Genomic DNA, 21,045 nt, shown 5'->3' on the forward strand with positions numbered 1-21,045 from the left:
ATTGTATCGTCATAATAATGAAACCAGTGGCAGTGATGTTAATAGAACTTTATTGAGCCCTGTCTGCCTGGTGCTATATAAAACACAAAGTTAAATACCTACCTGTTACAGTGGATAAATCATCTCACTTAACCAGCAGACTCAGCACACAAAAAAGGGAAGAATTGATTGTTTCTAAGTGGAAAAATTAGAGACAAGTAGGAAGAAGAGTAATCTGAGGATTCAGTCATCCAGAAAGCAGGAAGTTTCTTGGATAGATAACTCCACAGAGGTAGAAAAGAGAAGGCCAGGGCAGGTTCCTTCTTTGTCTTCTGTCCCTGGGTCATGTGTCTCCAAGTGACTGTACCTCCCCTTCCCACAGTTTCTGTGAGCCTGCAGCCAGTCTCAGCTCCAGTGCCCATCGTTGCCCATGCTTCTGTTGGTGGGCACCTCTCTACATCCACCACCGTTAGTAGCAGCGGAATACAGAACAGCGACAGTGCCAAGAAGACGCTTGTCACACTAATTGCCAATAACAATGGTAAGTGGGATCCTTGGAAAATCTTCCTGGTCAGAAAATTGAAGAAGATAAAGGAGAACAAAAAGTCATTGGGACAGCTGAGCCTTTTTGAAGTAGCAGTTTCATCCAGTCTTCCTAATGCACCCTTATCATCATTCTTTTTCCTCAAAAATCTTAGTATCTCCTGAATAAAGTATTATACATTTCTCCTTCTAGCATTTGAGACCCTTCACAACCTGTTTCCAACTTGCCTTTGCAGCCTTATCTCATATTTCTGCCCTTCATATACTCTTAGGTTCCAGTTAAACTGGATTACTTTTCCCTCCTATTTTTATCCTTCCCTCTTTTGGGCCTTTATTCATTCTTCCCCCTACTAGAACTGGGATGGGCTTCTTTCTTTCCAGTCTCTACTGGTTAAAATCATCTCCTTCTTCAAGATCTAGCTCTGGTGCTACCTCCTCCATGAAGCCTCTCTTGATTCTCCCTCAGCTGAAAGTCATCTTTCCTTCATCAGATCCCTCACAGTGCTTTGTCCAAGCTATTTACTTGAAGCATTCTGCTTTGTAGCATTGGATATATATGCGTCTTATCCCCTCCCCATTGGACTATATATTCTTTGGGTACAGATATTTCTGTCTTTAGTCATCTTTGTAGCCTTTGTAAATGTTGACATAGAAGATTCTTAGTAAACATCGTTGATTTGACTTAAATCTTTGGAGTAAATAGGAGTCAGGATCAGCTAATGATTTGATGATTGACACTGTCCCTGCTGAGAAGGTGCTGAACTCAAGAGTATAGCACAAGAGTATAGGCAAGAGTATAACCACATCTGAGGCCACCTGACTGTGGCTGAGGACACCCAACAGAAGAAATGGGATATCAAATTCTTAGTTATTGACTTCCCAATTCCTTTATCCTTTTTTTTTTTTAAAGTCTGTCATTTTGGCAGAATTCTTTCTGGGGTAGCTAGGAGCCTTCCTTTCCCTTGCAGATTCAGTTGTTCATTAGTTCCCAAATGTAGAATATAAGAAAAGGTTGGCATTAATACTGTACTTGAACTACTAAGACATCTATATCAGAAGTGACTGTGTTTTTGTAGTGGAAGGAAGTGGGTGTCGTATGATTAGTTGCAGTTCAGCAGTCAGAAAAGCCATGGTGTAAAAAAAAATTGTTTCGTTTAAGCTCCTCTGCATGCCCTTATGTTATATACCTTATAAATGGATTGTCTTCACACTGCTGTCTGAAAGCTTTGGACTGAGTTATTACAACCAAAATAATATTTTCTCTATTCTTATTTTCTTGTCTTTTAAAAAGTAAGGGTGAGGGTAAGAGCTAACACTTTTTGACAGAATTTCCCCCTTTCCAACATAATTCTCTATCAGTTCCTTATCTTAGATGTTTTCTGAATGTTAAGACTTCTTAATATATTCATATTCCTTTAAGTCATACTAGCCATTCATTCATTTTAAAAGTAGTTATTAAACATCCCCATTGCAAGGGACTGTGCTAGGTGCTAGCAGTGCAGATACAAAAATGGCATACTTTCTATTCTCAAGGAGCACTTGCTGGACCATGAAAAAAATCTCATTTTGCATCCTAAGCAACTTGGAAATGTAGGAAATTACCCCATCTCTACTCTTGCTAGACTTTTTTTTTACCTTTGCAAAAAATGTGTAATTTTATTTAATCAGATTTCATATTCTGGATCCATGAGGGATAGAGCATCACTCGGATCCTGCGTCCAATGGCCTTGGCAGGAAGATTGCTTCTGAATTTGGCTCGAGCCATTCCACTATTTCCATGAGCCCGAGTAACTTTTCCCCAGATAACTCTTGTTCTGTTTGCTTTCCCACCAGGAGTCACTGTGTTGTTTTTGGCTTTGTATACATAAGCACGTCTCTTGCCCAAATAGAATCCAATTTCATCCTGAGCATAGACTCCTTCAATCTTCAGAAGAGATGTATGTTCCCTCTGGTTTCATAGGCCTCACTCGTAGCCATCAAAAATGGCCTTGGACCACAGTCTTCCAGACATTTTGCTGTTCTAGAAGTTCTGTTTCCACCAGGCCTCTCAGGCTCCAAGATGGCGGAAAAAAGCTCTTGCTAGACTTTGAATGCTGCTGGCTCTTACATTGCTGGCCTAATATTTCTCTTCCAGCAATAGTTAGAATACTTGCTATAACTTAGGTAGGAGACTGAGGGTCTGGATTAAGGTCAGAGTAGAAGGAAAGGCATAAATTCCTTCTTTTGAAATTTCTCTCTTCTACTAGTTCCTTTTCTACTTGGGTCGTTACTGTTATCCTCTTAGAATAGGTAGCTTTGTAATGATTTTCCTGCCTTCATTCTCTAGTAGTCTTGCATAGTTGCCTTCATCTTCTTGAAACACTGTTTTTTTTTCTTGTCACTCCCCTGCTCAGACATTTTTAATAGCCACCTATTGATTGCCTCCAGGTTAAAGACCAGGTGCATTAGGTGGGCATGCACAACCTTAGACAAGCTGGCTGCATCCTAACTTTCCAGCCTTCTTTCCCATTCCTAGCTATTCCCCAAATATATGTTGTACTTTTCTACTACAGAACCCTAGGTTGTACTTCACAACTGGTACAGCTCTTTGTATATGAGTATTTAACAAATATTAATTTGCCCCAGATAATGGAACTAGGAACAGTAAGTAGAAGTTACAAAGAGGGAAATTTAAGTTTTACGTAGGGGAAAACTTCCTAACAATTAGAATTGTCCAAAGTTGGAATGGTTTGTCTCCACATATAAGTGAATTTCTCTTTGCTGGAAATCTTCTTATAAAAGCTTTGGTAACTTGGGTATGTTATAGAAGGGAGTCTTGTTAAGGTATTAATTACACTAAATAGATGGTCTTTCAACTCTGAAAGTCTGTGATTATGTGGATATTGTTCCTTCTACTTGGAATGTCTTGAATAGAGAAGTCCAGGACCTACCAAAGGTAGGAGAAATAATCAGGCTCTCCTTTCTGTTTTCTTTACCATTTAGCAGCAAATGTTGTTTATTAGCCAGTGGTTTTTATTGTAAATCAATGGCCATACCAGAAAGAAAATAGCCTATGCACAAAAATTTTAAAGTATGTTAAGGCAAATTTACTGGAATTAAATTTTGTGCTATAGTCACATAGCTAGCCCCTTTTTCCCTCTGAGAGGTACAAGAACACAGCTACTGATTGTCATCCCTGGGTTTGTTTTTTGGGGCCTCTAGCCATAGAACATGGCTGTAGGCCTGTTGCTGATTCTACCAGCGTAAGGCCTCAAAGCTGGGATGCAGGTGCAGGAAGAAAGAAGCAGATGAAAGATGGAAGTTTTTGGCATTCCTTTGTATAGAGAAACTACAGCTTTCCAGATGAGAGATGATGTTACTAAGTTTTTCTGACTTCTTAATCTCACTTTGGACTTAGCATCTTAATTTGTGAGGAGACAAGGTGTTATATATAGTTTCTATTCCTAAATGTACACTTTGAGATCTTTGAATAAGATGTTTTTTTTTTTTAATTGAGATTTTTTTATTTTTAGTTCACAGCACTCAGTTCCTCAGGTTTTTGAGTTCCAGATTTTCTTTCTCCTCCCCCCCCCCCCAAGACGGCATGGCATCTGATATATCTTGTACATATACCTTCACAGTAAACTTATTTACACAATAGTCAAGTTGTAAAGAAGAATTATGACCAATGGAATTAATCACGAGAAAGAAGAAACAAAACCGCCCAAAAAAGAGAAAAAAAGATAAAGCAAATAGTTTGCCTCAATCTGCATTAAGACTCCATGGTTCTTTTTCTGGATGTAGATAGCTCTTTCCATCATGAGTCCTTTGGAGTTGTATATGAACCTTGTATTGCTGAGAAGAGCTAAGTCTATCAAAGTTAGTCATCACAGAATCAATATATCTGTAGTTGTGTACAGTGCTCTCCTGGTTCTGCTCCTCTCACTCAGCATCATATCATGTAAGTCTTTCCAGGTTATTATGAGGTCCGTGTCTTCCCCATTTCTTATAGCACAATAGTATTCCATTACATTCATATACAACTTGTTTAGACATTCCCCAATTGATGCGCATCCTCTTGATTTCCAGTTCTTTGCTACCACGAAAAGAGCTGCTATAAATATTTTTGTACATACAGGTCCCTTTCCCACTTGTGTGAGATCTCTTTGTGATGCAGCCCTAGAAGTGGTATTGCTGGTTCAAAGGGTATGCACATTTTTATAGCCCTTTGGGCATAGTTCCAAAGTGCTCTCCAGAATGGCTGGATCAGTTTCACAACTCCACCAACAATGTAACAATGTTCCAATCTTCCCACATCCTCTCCAGTGTTTATCATTTTCCTATTTTGTCATGTTAGCCCATCTGACAGGAGAGATGTGGTACCTAAGAGTTGTTTTGATTTGATCTGATCAGTAGTGATTTAGAGCATTTTTTCATATGCCTATAGATATCTTTAATTTCTTCCTTTGAAGAGATGTTCTTAATCTGCTGCCTGACTCAAGGCAGCAGGGAGGGCTCTACAGAGTAATCCATCCAAAAAGCATTAAATGCTCCCTCCATGCCAGGTACTGTGCTCGACACTTAGAATGCAGTCACAAAAATGAAACATTCCCTGCCTTCAAGAAGCTGTCATTTTACCAGGAGAGTGTGTGTGTGTGTGTGTGTGTGTGTGTGTGTGTGTGTGTGTGTGTACATACTTGCGTACATAAGCAATACCAAAGTAATTTGGGAGGAGGTCCTGTGAGATGAAGGATCAAGAAAGATTTCATACAGAAAGCAACATTTGAGCTTTATGGAAACCATGGCTTCTGAAAAGGCAAAGATGAGTAAAGGAAAATGTTCTAGACATGAGTGGTAACCATCATGAACACATGGAAATGGGAGATGGAGTGTTGTGAGTGAGGAGTGTTAAGAAAGCCAGTTTGGCAGGACCATAGAGTGAAGGAAGGGCTAAAAAGGTAGGTTAGGCACAAGTTGTGAAGGGCTTTAAAAGCCAAGTAGAGGAGCTTTTTTAAAAATAAAATTTTATTTACCAATATATCCCTTCTCTGTCTTCCTAGAGAGCAATCCCTTATATCAAAGAATTTAAAAAGAAAAAAACAGTTAAGCAAAACTAACCAATGGAAAAAGTATGACATGTGTAGTGTTCCACATTTGAAGTTCCCTCCATTTGCAAAGAAGTGAGGGGAGGTGCCTTCTTATATCTCTTCCTCAGAGCCAATCCTGGTCACTATAACTGTGTAGCATTCAGTTTTAATTGTTTTGCTCTTATTCTTTCCTTTTAGATTGGCATAATCATTGTCTTTTTTGTGATCCCATTTGGGATTTTGTTGGCATAGATACTGGAATGGTTTGCCATTTTCTTCAGCTCATTTTATAGATGAAGGAACTGAAGCAAACAGGGTTAAATGCTTGTCCAGGGTCACACAGCTAATAAGTGTTTGAGGCTGGATTTGAATTCAGAAACTTAAGTCTTTCTGACTCCAGCCTTGTACTCTATCCATTTTGCCACCTATCTGCTCCAGATATTACATAGCTGGGAAAAAGGATGATTCATTTGGCAAGGCTTCAGCCATTCGTAAAAGTCAGGAACTCGAACTGTTCTCAACCCTTAACACAGTTTCAATCCCTCACACTTTTGAGATCTTATTTGGTCTTCCAAAAGTCAGCAAAATGTGCACTTAGGTCTAGGTGGAATCTCTTGTTTTGAAATTGTCTCCTGTTTGTCCTAATGAAAGTTGGGGATTTGGCTCCACCCATGTTGAAGATAGGGGTCTGTTCTCATGGCATTTCAAGTGGCCTACTTCAGTACCCTTACTTCCTGCAGTGGGAAGTCTGGGCAGGAGGGTGTCTCATAGCTCAGACAATGTTAGAAATAAGCAAATAGAAAAAACAAAAATAAAGATGCCGTTGAACTGATCCTTGGTCTTAGTAGATTACTTAGCTCTTAAGAATGGTTCAAAATGGGTCCGCAATTTGGACATAAAAGGTGATTATATAAGCACGTTAGGCGAGCAAGGAATACTTTACTTTGTCAGATTTATGGAGAATGGAAGAATTTATGACCAAACAAGAGATAGAGAACATTACGAAATGCAAAGTGAATAATTTTGATTACATTAAATTAAAAACTTTCTGCACAAACAAAGCCAATGCAACCAAAATTAGAAAGAAAACAAAACTGGGAAACAATTTTTATAGCCAATGTCTATGATAAAGGCCTTATTTCTAAAATATATAGAGAACCAAGTAAAATTTATAAGAATGCAAGTCTTTCCCCAATTGATAAGTGGTCAAAGGACATGAACAGGCAGTTTGCAAATGAAGGTATTAAAGCTGTCTACAGTCATATGAAAAAATGCTCTAATTCACTGTAGATTAGAGAAATGCAAATCAAAACAACTCTGAGGAACCACCTCACACCTATCAGATTGGCTAATGTGACAAAACAGGAAAATGATAAATATTAGAGAAGATATGGGAAAATTAGAACACTAATGCATTGTTGGTGGAGTTGTGAACTGATCCAACCATTCTGGAGAGCAATTTGGAACTATGCCCAAAGGGCTATAAAACTGCATTCCCTTTGATCCAGCTATATCACAACTAGGTCTGTATCCTAAAGAGTGAATTTTAAAAAAGGGAAAAGGACCCATATGTCCAAAGATATTTATAGCAGCTCTTTTTGTGGTGCCCAAGAATTAGAAATTGAGGGGATGCCCATCAATTGGGGAATGGCTGAACAAGTTGTGGTATATGAATGTCATGGAATACTATCGTGGTATAAGAAATGATGAGCAGGTGGATTTCAGAAAAACCTGGAAAAACTTACATGAGTAGACCCAGGAGAACATTGTACACAGTAACAGCCACATTACGTAATGATTAACTTTGATAGACTTAGCTGTTCTCAGCAATGCAGTGATCTAAGGCAATTGCAAAAGACTCATGGTGGAAAGTGCTATCCACATAATTCAGAGAAAGAACTTGGGAGTCTGAATGAGATTGAAGCTTACTATTTTTTCTTTTATTTTTGTTCTTTTTATTCTCATGGTTTTTCCCTTTTCTGATTCATCTTTCACAACGTGACTCACGTGGAAATATGTTTAATATGATTATACATGTATAGCCTCTATCAGATTGCATGCCATCTTAGGGGAGTTGAGAGGGGAAAAAGGAAGGAAAATTTAGAACTCAAAATCTTATAAAAGTGAATGTTGAAAACTAAAAATGAATAAATTTAATTTTTAAAAAAAAAATTGAAAAGAATGTTTCAATAAACATTGACATTCACTCGGGGCTTCTTTTCAGTTCTTCATTTATTGTGGTATCTTATGGGGGAAATTTAGGGGTCTGCAGAAAGGTCTCATTTACAGCTCTTCCTCCATGTTTTACTTATCAAAATCCTGGACATTCTTTAAGATAGCACAATTGCTATTTTCTGTCTGATGGCTTTCCTAGATCATGCAAGATACAATCAGATACAAACAGAACCAGAAGGGATCATAGAGGCTATTATAGTCTAGCCTCTGTTTGTCCCTTTTGTACCATAACCCACATGAAACATAGAAATGTTTTGCTTTGTTTTGTTTTGTGATGGCAAAGAACTGAAAACTAAGAGGTATGGGACTCCCATTATTAATACTTACTGTTGTTCAGTTGTATCCGACTCTGTGACCCCATTTGGGGTGTTCTTGGCAAAGATCCTGGAGTGGTTTGCCATTTCCTTCTCCAGCTCATTTGACAGATAAGCAAACTGAGGCAAACTGGGTTGAGTGACTTGCTCAGAGTCACACAACTAGATTTGAACTCAGGAAGGTGAGTCTTCCTGACTCTAGGCCTGGCACTCTTATCCACTACATCACCTAGCTGCAGGCATAACTAAATAAATTAAAGGTATATGAATGTGATGGAATGGAAAACTGTTGAGCTATAAGAAATGATGAAGGGGATGGTTTCAGAGAAACCTGGGAATAGTTGTATGAACTGATGAAGAGGGAAGTAAGCAGAACTAGTAGAACAGTAACAATCACGTTGTAAAAGTAAACAGCTTCAGAATATTTAAGGGCTCCGATCAATGTAAACCCAAAGACACAGCTGTTGGGACAAGAACTCAACTATTGGACAAAAACTGTTGGGAAACCCAAAAAGCTGTTTGGCAAAAACTAGATATCCATATACCATATACTATCATACCATATACCAAGATTAGCTCCAAGTAATAAAATGATTTATACGTAAGGGGTGATTTAAACAATTTAGATGAAGAAATTGCCTGTCAGATTTTTGGATATGGGAAAACTTCATATCCAAACAAGAGATAAGACAAGTTCACAGGAGATAAAATGGAAAATTTTGATTACATAAAATTTAAAAGTTTCTGTACAAACAAAACCAGTGCAACTAAAATTAGAAAAGAAGCAGAAAATTAAGAGCCCAAGAAATAATAAAACAAAATATAAAGAATGAAAAAATAGATGAGAATGTGAAGCATCTCATAAGAAAAACAACTGATCTGGAGAACAGATTAAGAAGAGAAAACATTAGAATAATCAAACTACCTGAAACCCATGATCAAAAAAAACAAAAAGAATCTTGATACAGTAATACAAGAAACAATTAAAGAAAATTGTCCTGAAATGTTAGAACAAGAGGGGAAAGTAGAAATAGAAAAAAATATACTGATTGCTACCTGAAAGAGATCCTATGAGGAAAACTGACAGGAATGTCATAGCTAAATTCTGAAACCCTCCCTCAAGGAGAAAATATTACCAGAAACAAGGAAAAAAAAAAACAATTCAAATATGGCGGAGCCACAGTTAGAATCACACAACACCTACCAGTGACCACACTAAAAGATCACAGGTCTTGGAACAGTATATATCAATAAGGAAAAGAACTGGGGTTGCAGTGGAAAATATCATTCCCAGCAAAGTGATGCATAATCCTGAATGAAAAAAAATGGATATTCAGTGAATTGCTAGACTTTTCAGGATTTTATTACAAAAAGACTTAAATTTAATATAAAATTTGACATACAATATCCCAGAGAAGTATAGGGTAAACATCAAAGATTAGATAAGGGACTCAATAAGGATAGACTGTTTACATTTTATACAAGGAAATGTAAACTGTATCTTAAGATTGTAATTAGTAATTGGGTAGTTCAAAAGAAAGATTGGGGTAAAGCTGAGTCTGATGTGATTCTAAAAAGTAATACAATTGAGGAAAAGGTAAAAGAGTAATTATCTTATACAAAGGAGGTGTAAGAGGAAGAACTGACTCAGGAATTGGAGGCTGGTGTATTGCCAAGGCAATATTCACAACAGTTACTGCTGCCATGAATATGCTGACTTGGTTCTGTATCGCAAAATATGACAGACTCTCCATGTTGAAGACAGAAATAAAACATTTGTGCAGACACCAGAGAACCCAATCCCAAAGAACTTAATACACATTATCACAGCAGAGAGCCATTCCATCCCATAACCTCCCCCCTCTAGGAGGCTTCCCATAAATAAACACTCACAAATCCTTGCCTATGTCCTCTCCACCTGCTGTTTCTAACTGCTCTCAGCATTTCCTGCTCTACCTCTCCATTTCCACTTGTTCAGCAAGCTCCTCCCACCACATGTGATTTGGGTTTCCTATGACATGAGCAGGTCACACGGGCCTATTAATGGATGGGAAGATCTTCAAATTTTTATTACCATTACAGCTATTAGTTCTGGAACCCTGCTTTTACTGGGAATGGGTTAAAGAGGAAACAATATGTATATAGTTAGAAGGGTATGAAAGTCCTTTAAATTCAGAAAGAAAGAAAAGGCTAAGGCAGGGATGGGGAACCTGTGGCCTCAAGACCACATGTGCCTCTCTAGGTCCTCAGGTGCAGCCTTTTGACTAAGTCTGATTTTCATGGATCAAATCCCTTTAATAAAAGGATTTGTTCTGTAAAACTTGGACTCAGTCAAAAGGCTGCACCTGAGGACCTAGAAGGGCACATGTGGCCTTGAGGCCACAGGTTCCCCACCCCTGGAAGGGCATAGGGAGGGAGGAGAGATTTTTAGAGGGAACCCTACTCATATAAGATCTGGGTTAAAGAGAGAAAAATATATGCATTTAGAAGGGAACAAAAGTCTTCTAAATTTATAAAGAAATAAGAGAGTGAGGGAATAGGATTGGGGGAGGTATAGAAGGGTGTCTGGATTAATGGGAATGGGATAAAGAGGGAACAACATATATACTCGAAGGGCTATAAAAGCCTTCTAAATTGAGATAGAAACAAGAGGGGTGGGGGGGAGATAAGGGAGGGATTCTTGGGGGTGGGGGTAGGTTAAGTAATAGGGGGGTAAGGTAGCAGGTAGAAGTAAAGTCACGTCAGGAGGGATAGGAAATAAGAAATACAAACAAAATAAAGATCAAGAGTAGAATTTATTAAGTTAAAAAAGCAGGGGTAGTAATCATGATCTCAGACAAAGTTAAAATAGATTTAATCAAAAGAGAAAAATAGGGAAACTACACTATATGCCAGCTATATTGATACTGTTTCAGACTAAAATAACTAGACAGGATAAGGTTGGAATATCACTGTGGTGTAGAAAATGATGAATTGGTGGATTTGGAAAGATTTGGGCCTTACGAAGATGCTATCCACCTTGAGGGAAACAGCACAAACAAGTATAGTGTGGGTTTTACATAGATGCACATGAATGTATATGTGTATAGAGGAGTGTGATTGTAGATATCTATGTATGTTTATGTGAGTATGTGTGTATGTACATATCCACATTTAATTATAGCCTTCTTGGGGGAGGGGTGGGGAGGAAAGGGGAAAAAAAGAGTAAAGTAAAAAGTGCACCACAGAGAACAAAATAAAACCTGCAAGGAAGTAGAGAAAAGATGGACAGCTCTCAACACAATGTGTAGTATTTATTACATAGGCTTTCTTGAAATGAAAGTTTATTGCTTTATATTTTGAATCCTTTCTTATGTTCTGCTATGCACATGGCAATGGTTTTTTTTTCTTATTTTGTATTTAAGTTTTAGTGTTAAAGTTTGCTTTTTTCTTTTTTTGTATTTAAGTTTAAAATAAAATTACAAAAAAAAAGGCAGAAAATTGGGAGAAAAACCTTCCAGCAAGTTTCTCTAATAAAAGTCTCATTTCTAAGATAGATAGGGAACTGATTCAAATTTATAAGAATAAGAGCCATTCCTCAATTGATAAATGGTCAAAGGATATGAAATAGGCTGTTTCTTTCTGTTCTGTTTTAAAATGACTTATTCAGAACTCTCTCTCTCGTGTGTGTGCGTGCATGCGCGCACGCGCACACACACAGAAAGAAAGGAGGAAAAACAGCCCTTGCAACAAATAAGTTTTATAAGTCCTCCATAGGACTATAACTGGTCATTACTTTGATAATGAGCTGATTCTTTCAAAGGTATTTTTCTTGATAGTTTCTTTCCTTGTAGAAATTGTTCTCCTGGTTTTGTGCTGCTCACTTTACTCTATGTCATTTCATAACCACCCAGGATTCTCTAGTCATCTCTTTTATCAGTTCTTAAGATCTTATACTTCTTACAGAAATATTACATTTCATTAACATAATGCAGTTTGTTCAGCCGTTCTCTGATTGTCAAAGGGGCAATCTAATGTACCACTGTAGTGTAATTTTATTTCCCCTCCCCCTTTGAATTCCACCTTCAGTATGAGGAAGTTTGTTTTGCTTGTGTCTTCCTTCCCACCTAACTTCTGCTTGGTTCTCGTTGATTTTGATGTATTCATAAATTGTTGTTGATACCTTTTGTTTTTACATTACCTAAATTTTCTCCAAGTGCCCTTCTCCTTTCCCTTTCCAGAGAGCTATCTTCTATAAGGTAATTTTTTTAAAGGAAGTAAAAATAATCTGCAAAACTGATCAGCACATGAAAAAAATTAATAATTCCCACCCCTTTGGCCTTCTGGCTAATTTGTTGTGCAGCTTTTTGGTGGAAGAAGTCATTTCCTAAAGTTTTTTCCTAAATTTATTGATCACTATTAGGTCTGGTGAAAACTCCAGGTTTGTTTTACTAGAATAGGTATGTGAGAGAGGGTATTCTACCCTCCCATTCAGGTAATGGTCTCGGCCTGTTCTGGATGAAGCTCTGCAGGATCTTTGTAATTACCACTTCTTTTCTGCATGCTCACTAACCATCTTTTTAATAACAGGTTTAAGTATTTTGCCAGGAATCAAAGTCAAGCTCACTAATTTACAGACTCTTTTCTTTCTTCCCCATTTTGAAGTTTGCGACATTTTTTAGTCCTGTTCTACCTTGCCATTTTCTATCATCTTTCAGATATCACTAACTGTCTCAACAGTCGATCACATCTGCCAGTTCCTTCACTAGCCTGGCATGTAGTTTATTTGGGTCTGGTGCTGTGTAATCATCAAAAATAGCTAAGTGCTTTTTTACTTCTTTCTTGCTTATCTTAGAAAACAGCTCCCTGTTAACCATTTTTGTTCTAGCCATTAGTTCTGATAGAGGAAAGAAGTTCCACCTTATCTCTCAATCTTTTTTTATCCTCTACACCTTCAAGCAGTGGTCCCATCACTTCGTTGAACCGCCTCTTTTCTTTAGCAAAGCTTAAACAAAACGTTGTTAGCTTTAGTTTTTCTCACCAGCCTGAGCTCATTTGGAGTTTTAGCTCTTTTGACACTATTTTAGGGCCATGCTCCACTTCTGTATTTATCCTCTTACCTCCGCTTGCTTCCATCTTCTAAACTCAGGTTGGACTTAGTTGAGTTCCTTGTAGTTCCATGTTGGGCTCTTTAGGCCAGTCCCCCTTTTCTTCCTCTTGAGGATTATTTTTCTTTATGCCTTCACAATTTAATTTCTGAGAGTTGCTCATTCTCATTCCATTCTTCCTTCTTTATTCTCGAAATAATTCTTACCTATCTTTTTTCTGGACCTTTGGAAATCTGTTCTTTCAGAATATAGGGTACATGTCAGACTCTTGTTGATATTGTTCTGTGATATATTCTAAGAATTCACCAGGTCTCAGTGGTGTCTATGAGGTGAAGTTTACTCTTGTTTAAGGTTCCGAATTCACCTTCCTTGTTCCCTCCCTTCATGTTCTTGTATGGTATTTGGTTTGTATTGCTCACATTGTATATATTGTTTATTGTCTTGTATTGTAGATATTTATTGTATCTTATTTACTGTATGAGATTTGTAGGTTTCTTGAAGTATCTTGCGCAATGCCTTATATACAGCATGAACTCAGTAAATATTTGTTGAATGAATAAGTCTAAAATATGCTGTGAAAAAAGAATTGATAGGACTTAGTGACTAGCTTTTTGACTATTTCCAATCTGTGTAAATGGGTTATTGGAAACAGTGTAGTAGTAAGTTCTCCATTGCCATTGAGAATAAAACAAGATGGAGTGGGCTTGAATTGGAGAAGGAAAGATCAGGTTATATACCAAATAAGTGTTTCATAACTGTTAAACCCACTAGAGCAGATAGGCCAGGGAAATGGAAGAATCTCTTTTCCTGGTAGACATTTAAACTGAGGAAGCACATGGAGACTCACCCACTGCCTGTAGGAAGAGCAGTGTGTTATCTAATCCCTTAAACCTTAGGAGTCTGTCGTTTTCACAGTGCTCAATGCTGGGTGTCTCATTGGAGGGCCTTGACTTCTTAGAGCAGAGTTTCAGTGTGAATTCAAATATATGTCAGTCTCTCTACTTGTTTACCTAAATGTTTTCAGTTAAAGTTGGACGTGGAAAAATGTAGTCTGGAACTAGAAACTTGCTTTTCCTTTCTACCAGTCTTAGAAAATTTATGAGTATATATACTTTGATGTGTTGGCTCATTTATGATTTTATTCACGTGGGTGTTCTCTCCATGACCCTTCATATATCAAACTATGTGACTCTTTCCATGTTTTACTATAAGTCCTTCCTAACTTGAAAGTACTAATGTGCCATGCCAGTTGTCCACCAGTTGTTTCTCTATCACTGTTATCGATATGCTTCCTTTTTTATTGCATGTATTATTGATTGTGCATATTTTGTTTTATTTCTTAAGTGGAGTAAACTCTCCTCTCCCCCATCTCAAAACACTGCCAAAAGTCCAAATATGGCTGTTAAGTAACCTAGATTCAAGAACATTTGTAAAGCTTTATTTTTTCTGTATTCACAATTCCATTGAAATGCCTAGAATTCCATATGCAGTAAAGTGCTTATATGTGATGATTTCTGATGAATAGTTATCTGTCTTTTAGTTTCCAAATTAATTTTGTAATCTTTTCTGAAGAGTGGCTAATTTATCTTATTTAATCCTCAGGTTCATAAATACAGCAGAACATTGCCTCCAGTTATAATAAAACTACATCTTTAATTGGTATTTGAATCCAGTGAAAAATAGTTGCCTTAATATTAATAAAATATTGCACTTGTCTCAATGTCCATGCTTCTGATAATTCAAGGATTAGTGATTTAATCTGGGTCTTAATAGATAATCTTCATGAGCTGCTGTGACCAAGAAAAAAAATCACCTGGTGGCTAACCTTCTAATGATACCTCTCTGGACTTAAGGGCTCAGATGACAAACACACAACCCAAAGCTGGCCCCCTTACTCAAAGACTTTCCATCTGGTAGAATCAGCTAGAGCTTGTGCTCTGCTAGAATAATAGAGCCTTCTAGAACAATTGCCAAGACGCATATAAGTCCCCTCAGGAGTTTCTTAGACTTGAAGATTTTTAGAGATTTCACATAGGAAGTAAAAGAAATATGAACATTAATTACTGTTTTGTTACTAACTTGTGCAGATGAACAGATTCATGTCATCAATTGCTGTCTGTTTTTTGACTCAGCTTTGACATGTGTATCTCCAGTTGTGGCTTATAAATGGGATGGTTACAAATGGGCTGGTTTTATAACTTTTCATCTTGCTCTGTTGTGTCTATGGGTTGTTGGGGTTTTTTTTTTTTTTTTGCACACCTTAAACCTTGTACTTTCTTTTTCTCCACGTGCTCCTACATGGCCAAACTCTGCCTTCAGTTATGTATTATCCCTAGCAACTCTACATGTACAGCTGCTAATTGAATTCACTTTCTTAAAATTCAAGACAAGCTACAATAGATTTCTTTCCAGCAACCAATCCTTTATACCCTATTATCCCAGCCATTGCTTTCAGACTGTGTGGCTTCTCTTCTCATCATATTTTGTCTTGGAGGGGAGACCCTTTTGGTCATTTGGGAGGAAACGACCAACTGTTACATGGATGTCTACATGGCTGTCTGTAGATTATATGTTCTCTGACTGGGAATGATAATAGTATCAAAGATTTAGAGCTGAAAATAATCATAAAAGGCATCTGTTGGGCCTCTCATTTTACAAATGAGGAATTAACTACAACAGTAATAGCATTTATGTTATACTTTAAGGTTTACAAAGCACTTTACAAATATAAACTCCTCTTATCCTCATGACAACTCTGGAAGGTAGGCCCATTTTATTTATTCATTTATTTATGCCCATTTTACAGATGGGGAGACTGAGGCATAAAGCAGTTAAGCAGCTTGCCCAGGTTGACACAGCTAGGAAGTATGAGAAGCAGCATTTGAACTGAGGTCCTCCTGACTTCAGGTGCAACGCTATATGAGGTCACCTCATGAAGCCCCCATTGCTGCCTCACAACAGTCCTCTAAAACAGACACCACTGGCACTCCTCCCCCACCCCACAGATGAGGAAACAGACTCAGGTTCAAAAATTTATGAATGGGAAGAAGAATGACTTGAGCCAAAGTCACCAGCTCTCAGAAAAGTGGTCAGACTAACGGCCATTCTCACCTCCTTGTCTCTGCCTGTACCCTGTGCCCTGGATTCACATTAGCAGATTTAACAAGGGTTCATTAGGTGAAGTCACAACTCATAGTTGTTCTTTAGGGAACTCGCAGTGATGAAACTCCTCCACCAAAACAGATCCTTACTCAGTTTCTCATTTTTTAGAGCTGACTGGGGCCACTAGGAAACCCAGTGACCTACCCAGGGTTCCAGAGCTAGTATGGCTCAGGCATGGAATTTGTACCCAAGGGTTTTCCTGACTCTGAGCTAGCCCTCTCCCCACCACCCCACACTGCCTGGACTGTTGTGGTCATCTACCCGAATTTTCATTAATCTTTAATGCTGGCTATATCAATCCAGCCTTCAGGTTTTTGCTTAAAAGTCCAGATGAATTTCTACCACCTTCATAGAGAGGTGGCCACGGGCTTCCTTTCCTAAAGAATAAGAAGCTAAGGTTCTCTTCTGCACATACAAGTCTTTAGCCTGAGTAGACGTAAGGTACTAGCTTTCCAATCCTGGCTGACCGAATAAGCCTAGGGTTGCAAAATAAAGGATTTTAAAAACTTTTACAAAATGGCTATTTTCCTGGGTCAGGGCATTAAAAAATTCTCCAGGTAATTAACCTTATTTATTCATGAAATTGTCATCTTGTGCAGTCCTAGCACCTTCACTTGGTATAAGGCTTGTATAAGTTATTTGCTTATCAGTCCTGATACTATTAAGAAAAACTGACCTGGCAATGTCATCATTGCCATGTTGTGAAAGACCTTTGTCCTTCACTCTCTGAGGCCTGCTGTTTTCCTGACAGTCAAACTCAAGCTCCAGGTAAGACTAAGAGGCAGGGTGCTTCTCTTCTTTGGGGCTCTATGGACTTGCTTAATTATTGATTGTCAGTGTTAGATCAGTCAGCTGTTAAATTAATCCTCAGTGAGACTGAGTTAAAATCTCTAGAAAAGAGTTTGTATGTTACCCAGCTCTTCTATATAGGACCGTGCTCTAGGTGATTTTTATCCAAATTTTCAGATGTGTTGACAGTCAGTAAGCATTCATAATGTGCTAGGCACTGTGCTGAGAGTTAGGGATACAAAGAAAGGCAAAAGGCAGTCCCCAATCTCATAATCAATGAGGGAAGACAAAATGCAAACAACTATTTACAAATAAGATGTAGGCGGGACAGAGAGGAAACAAGCAACAAGGGAAGGCCCCCAAATTCAGGGGCGTTGGGAAAGGCTTCCTGTAGGAGACTAGGTTTTAGCTGGGACTTGAAGGAAGCCAGGGTAACCAGGTGGCCTGGAATCAGGAAGACCTGAGTTGAGCCTTACTAGCAGCATGACCCTGGGCAAGTCATTTAACTCTTTGCCTCAGTTTCCTCATCTGTAAAATGGGGGTAATCATAGCACCTACCTCTCAGGGATGTTGTGAGGATCAAATGAGATGATAATTATAAAGCACTTAGCACAGTGCCTGGCATATAGTAAGTACTAAATAAATGTTAACTGATATTATTGTTGTTATATTATAAGCCAGGAGGTAGAGATGAAGTAGAGGATTCTGGGCATGGGGGACAGGCAATGAAAATGCCCAGAGTTGAGAGGCAGAATGTCTTCTTCCAGGAACACCAGGGAGGCCAGTGTCAAAAGGTATGTTGGGGGGTGAGGAAGAAGAAAGACAAACAGGATTTTATATTCGATCCTGGAGGTGACAGGGAGCCACTGGAGTTTGAATAAGGAGAGGCTGGGAGGGGGCAAGGGTTGGGGGGGGGTGGATGATATGGTCAGACCTCCACTTTAGGAAAATCACTCTTTTGACTGAATGGCAGATGGACTGGAATAGGGAGAGACTTGAGGCAGGCAGACCCACCAGCAGGCTCTTACAATGGCCCAGGAATGGGATGATGAAGGCCTGTACCAGGTTGGGGGCAGTGTTAGAGGAGAGAAGGGGATATATTTGAGAGAGGTCACAAAAGTGAAATCAGAAGGCTTTGGCAACAGGGTGTGGGGAGTGAGATAGTCAAGCACCCAGGACACCATCTAAATTTTGAGCCTGAGGGACTGTTACCCGTGACAGTAATAGGGAACTTTGAAAGAGAGGAGTGTTTGGGCACAAAGATAATGAGTTTGTCTTTGAACATGTTCAGTTTAAGGTGTTTACCGGACACACAGCTTAAGATGTCTGTGTCTCAAAGGCATTTCGAGATTGGAGATCAGCAGAGAGGTTAAGGCAGGATAGGTAGATTTGAGAATCAACAGCATAGAGATGATATTTGAATCCACAGGAACTGATGAAAGAAAGAGGATGGAAAGAAGAGGGCCCAGGACAGCATCCTGGGGGTCCCCTATGGTTGGAGGACGTGATCAGGAGGAGCATACAGCAAAGGAGGATCCAGATAGGTAGGATGAGAATTAGGAGAAAGTGTTCCAAAAACCTAGAGAGGAGTTGACAGTAATAAATAATGGTTTTAATATGATTAGTAGAGTGATACACTAGGAGTAGAGAAAGGCTTCAGTTTGAATTCTGACTCTCATCACTTCTACATGTGTGGTCCCTGGGCAAGTCAGGTAACCTCTAGCAGCTTCAGCTTTCTCATCTGTAAAAATTGGGATAATCATAGCACCCATCTTACTGGGTTATTGAGGACCAAATGAGATCAGCTAATCAGACAGTAGGCCTTTATTCTAAAGGCCTGTTATGTGCTGGGCCCTATGATGAAAACTGGAGATAGAAGTACAAATAATAAAGGCATGTATAGTTCTTGGCAAATTTCAAAGTGCTATATAACTATGAGCTACTATTTTAAACTTTTGTTTATAACTTTTGTTTCTAGATCACCTGTATTTTCCAATCCATTCCTCCCTTTGCCACCTTCCCGAGAGTTATCCTTTATACAACAAATAATAATAATTAAAAAAAGAATTGTTTTAGCAAAACTAACCAACACATCACCCAAGTCCAACATTATGTGTAGTGTTCCATACCCTTAGTACTTGACCTCTAAAAAGGGAAGAGAGGCACATTGTGAGCTATTATTACTAATTTGTCTTCGTTATAAAAGGCATGGGTAAGAGGTGTCAATGAGATTCCTCCCCAATCCCTATTTTGCTCTGTTGATTATCAGGGTTTTTAAGACTGTTTTGGGTCACGCTTCCATTTTGATGACATAGTTTTTCCCCCGTTATTTGAACAGTTAAATTGAAATGGTTCTGTCATCATATCTAAAGGATCTAGTATTACCTACATGGTGTTTCCCATGGCATTGATGTATATAGAGAAACTTGTAGAGTTTGATTTTTTTTCTTATATATCCCCCTCTCTTTTCCTTTAATGTTTTAGCAGGCAATCCTTTGGTTCAGCAAGGTGGACAACCACTCATCCTGACACAGAATCCAGCCTCAGGTCTGAGCACCATGGTCACTCAACCAGTATTGAGGCCTGTCCAGGTCATGCAGAATGCCAACCATGTTACTAATTCCCCTGTGACCTCACAACCCATATTCATCACTACGCAGGTAAACGGGGCCTCAGTGTTTCTCTGATTTGTAAAGGAGTGGGAAAGTGTAGTTGGCCTCATTGGGACTGTATTTTCAATCTGGATCCTTGGTATCTAGAGCAAGAGCCAGCAAAGTGTGGCCCATGGAGCAAATATGGCCTGCCAGCTAGCTGTTTATATGTGGCCTGTGAGATAAAAATGGTTTTCACATTTTTAACTAGTTGAAAAAAAATCAAGAGTAATATTTCTTGCTTGTGACTACTTTTGTGCTGTAGAGTTGAATAGCTGTAATAGACACTAAGTCTAGTGCTCTCGTCACCTTGCACTGGTATTCAGCACCCTACAGGTTGCAGTGGTGGCAGTTATCACTCAGAAGTGCTACTCATATTGCCATGTCTTGGCGTTTTATTTATTTGTATTGCCAGTACATACCCATCTTTTCAAAACAAGAAAAGAAAAGTGTTCTTTGAATGTCATGCTTTTAAGGCACAAGTGGATTATTTTGTTATCAAATTATATGGCAAAGCACTGTGTTTATTATGCAGTGACACTGTAACTGTGCTAAAAGAATATAGTGGCCATTGCCATTACCAGAGTAAGCACATACCACATTATTCCCAACTCACAGGAAAGCAAGTCAGAAAAAAGTAGAAAATTTAAAATGGAATATCTCATCACGGCAGAATTTCTTCAGAAAAATAAAAAATGAAAATGAGGCTGCAACCAAAATAAGTTTACACATGGCTCATTTGTTAGCCAAGTAAGGAAAGCCATTTGCTGATGATGAGTTAATTGAATCATGTTTGATTGCCACCAAAGAAATGTGTCCAGAGAAAATAAACTTGTTTAAGAGAACAGAAAGAAGGACTGAGGACATTGGGAGCAACATCACTAGTCAGAAAACAAGGCAAAAGGTTTTCAGTGGTTTTCCTTGGCTGTTGATGTTACCAATACTGGTCAGTTGTTGTTTATTTAAGGAGTCATTGGTGAGTCTAAAATGACTGAAGAATTGTTCTCTGAACAGTCTTCCTGAGCCAACTACAAGGGAAAACTTTTTTTTTTTTTTGCTTCATTCTTGGTTTTTTTTTTGTTTGTTTATTTGTTTGGGTTTTTTTAGACTTTTTTATTTTTAGTTTACAATACTCAGTTCCACAGGTTTTTGAGTTCCAAATGTTCTTCCTCCCTCCCCCCAAGACAGCATGGAATTCCATATATGTCCTACATATACC

The 21,045-nt window shown here is 38.5% G+C and overlaps 1 protein-coding gene and 1 pseudogene across 8 annotated transcripts in view; one reads left to right on the forward strand and one right to left on the reverse strand.

The window, feature by feature from the left end:
- The window catches only part of POGZ (pogo transposable element derived with ZNF domain), a 53,180-nt gene that overhangs the window by 13,899 nt on the left and 18,236 nt on the right, over nt 1-21,045 (forward strand). For 6 of the 8 annotated variants that reach the window (XM_036766768.1, XM_036766763.1, XM_036766765.1 and 3 more), the window contains exons 3-4: nt 362-520; nt 19,660-19,835. In XM_036766768.1, coding sequence (XP_036622663.1) covers nt 362-520; nt 19,660-19,835 — 335 coding nt within the window. The remainder of the gene's footprint in view (nt 1-361; nt 521-19,659; nt 19,836-21,045) is intronic. The other 2 variants (XM_036766766.1, XM_036766770.1) reach the window with 1 other exon arrangement.
- LOC118856395 lies at nt 2,183-2,544 on the reverse strand (annotated as a pseudogene).

Source organism: Trichosurus vulpecula, chromosome 7, assembly GCF_011100635.1.
Source record: "Trichosurus vulpecula isolate mTriVul1 chromosome 7, mTriVul1.pri, whole genome shotgun sequence".
Classification (NCBI taxonomy): Eukaryota; Metazoa; Chordata; class Mammalia; order Diprotodontia; family Phalangeridae; genus Trichosurus; species Trichosurus vulpecula.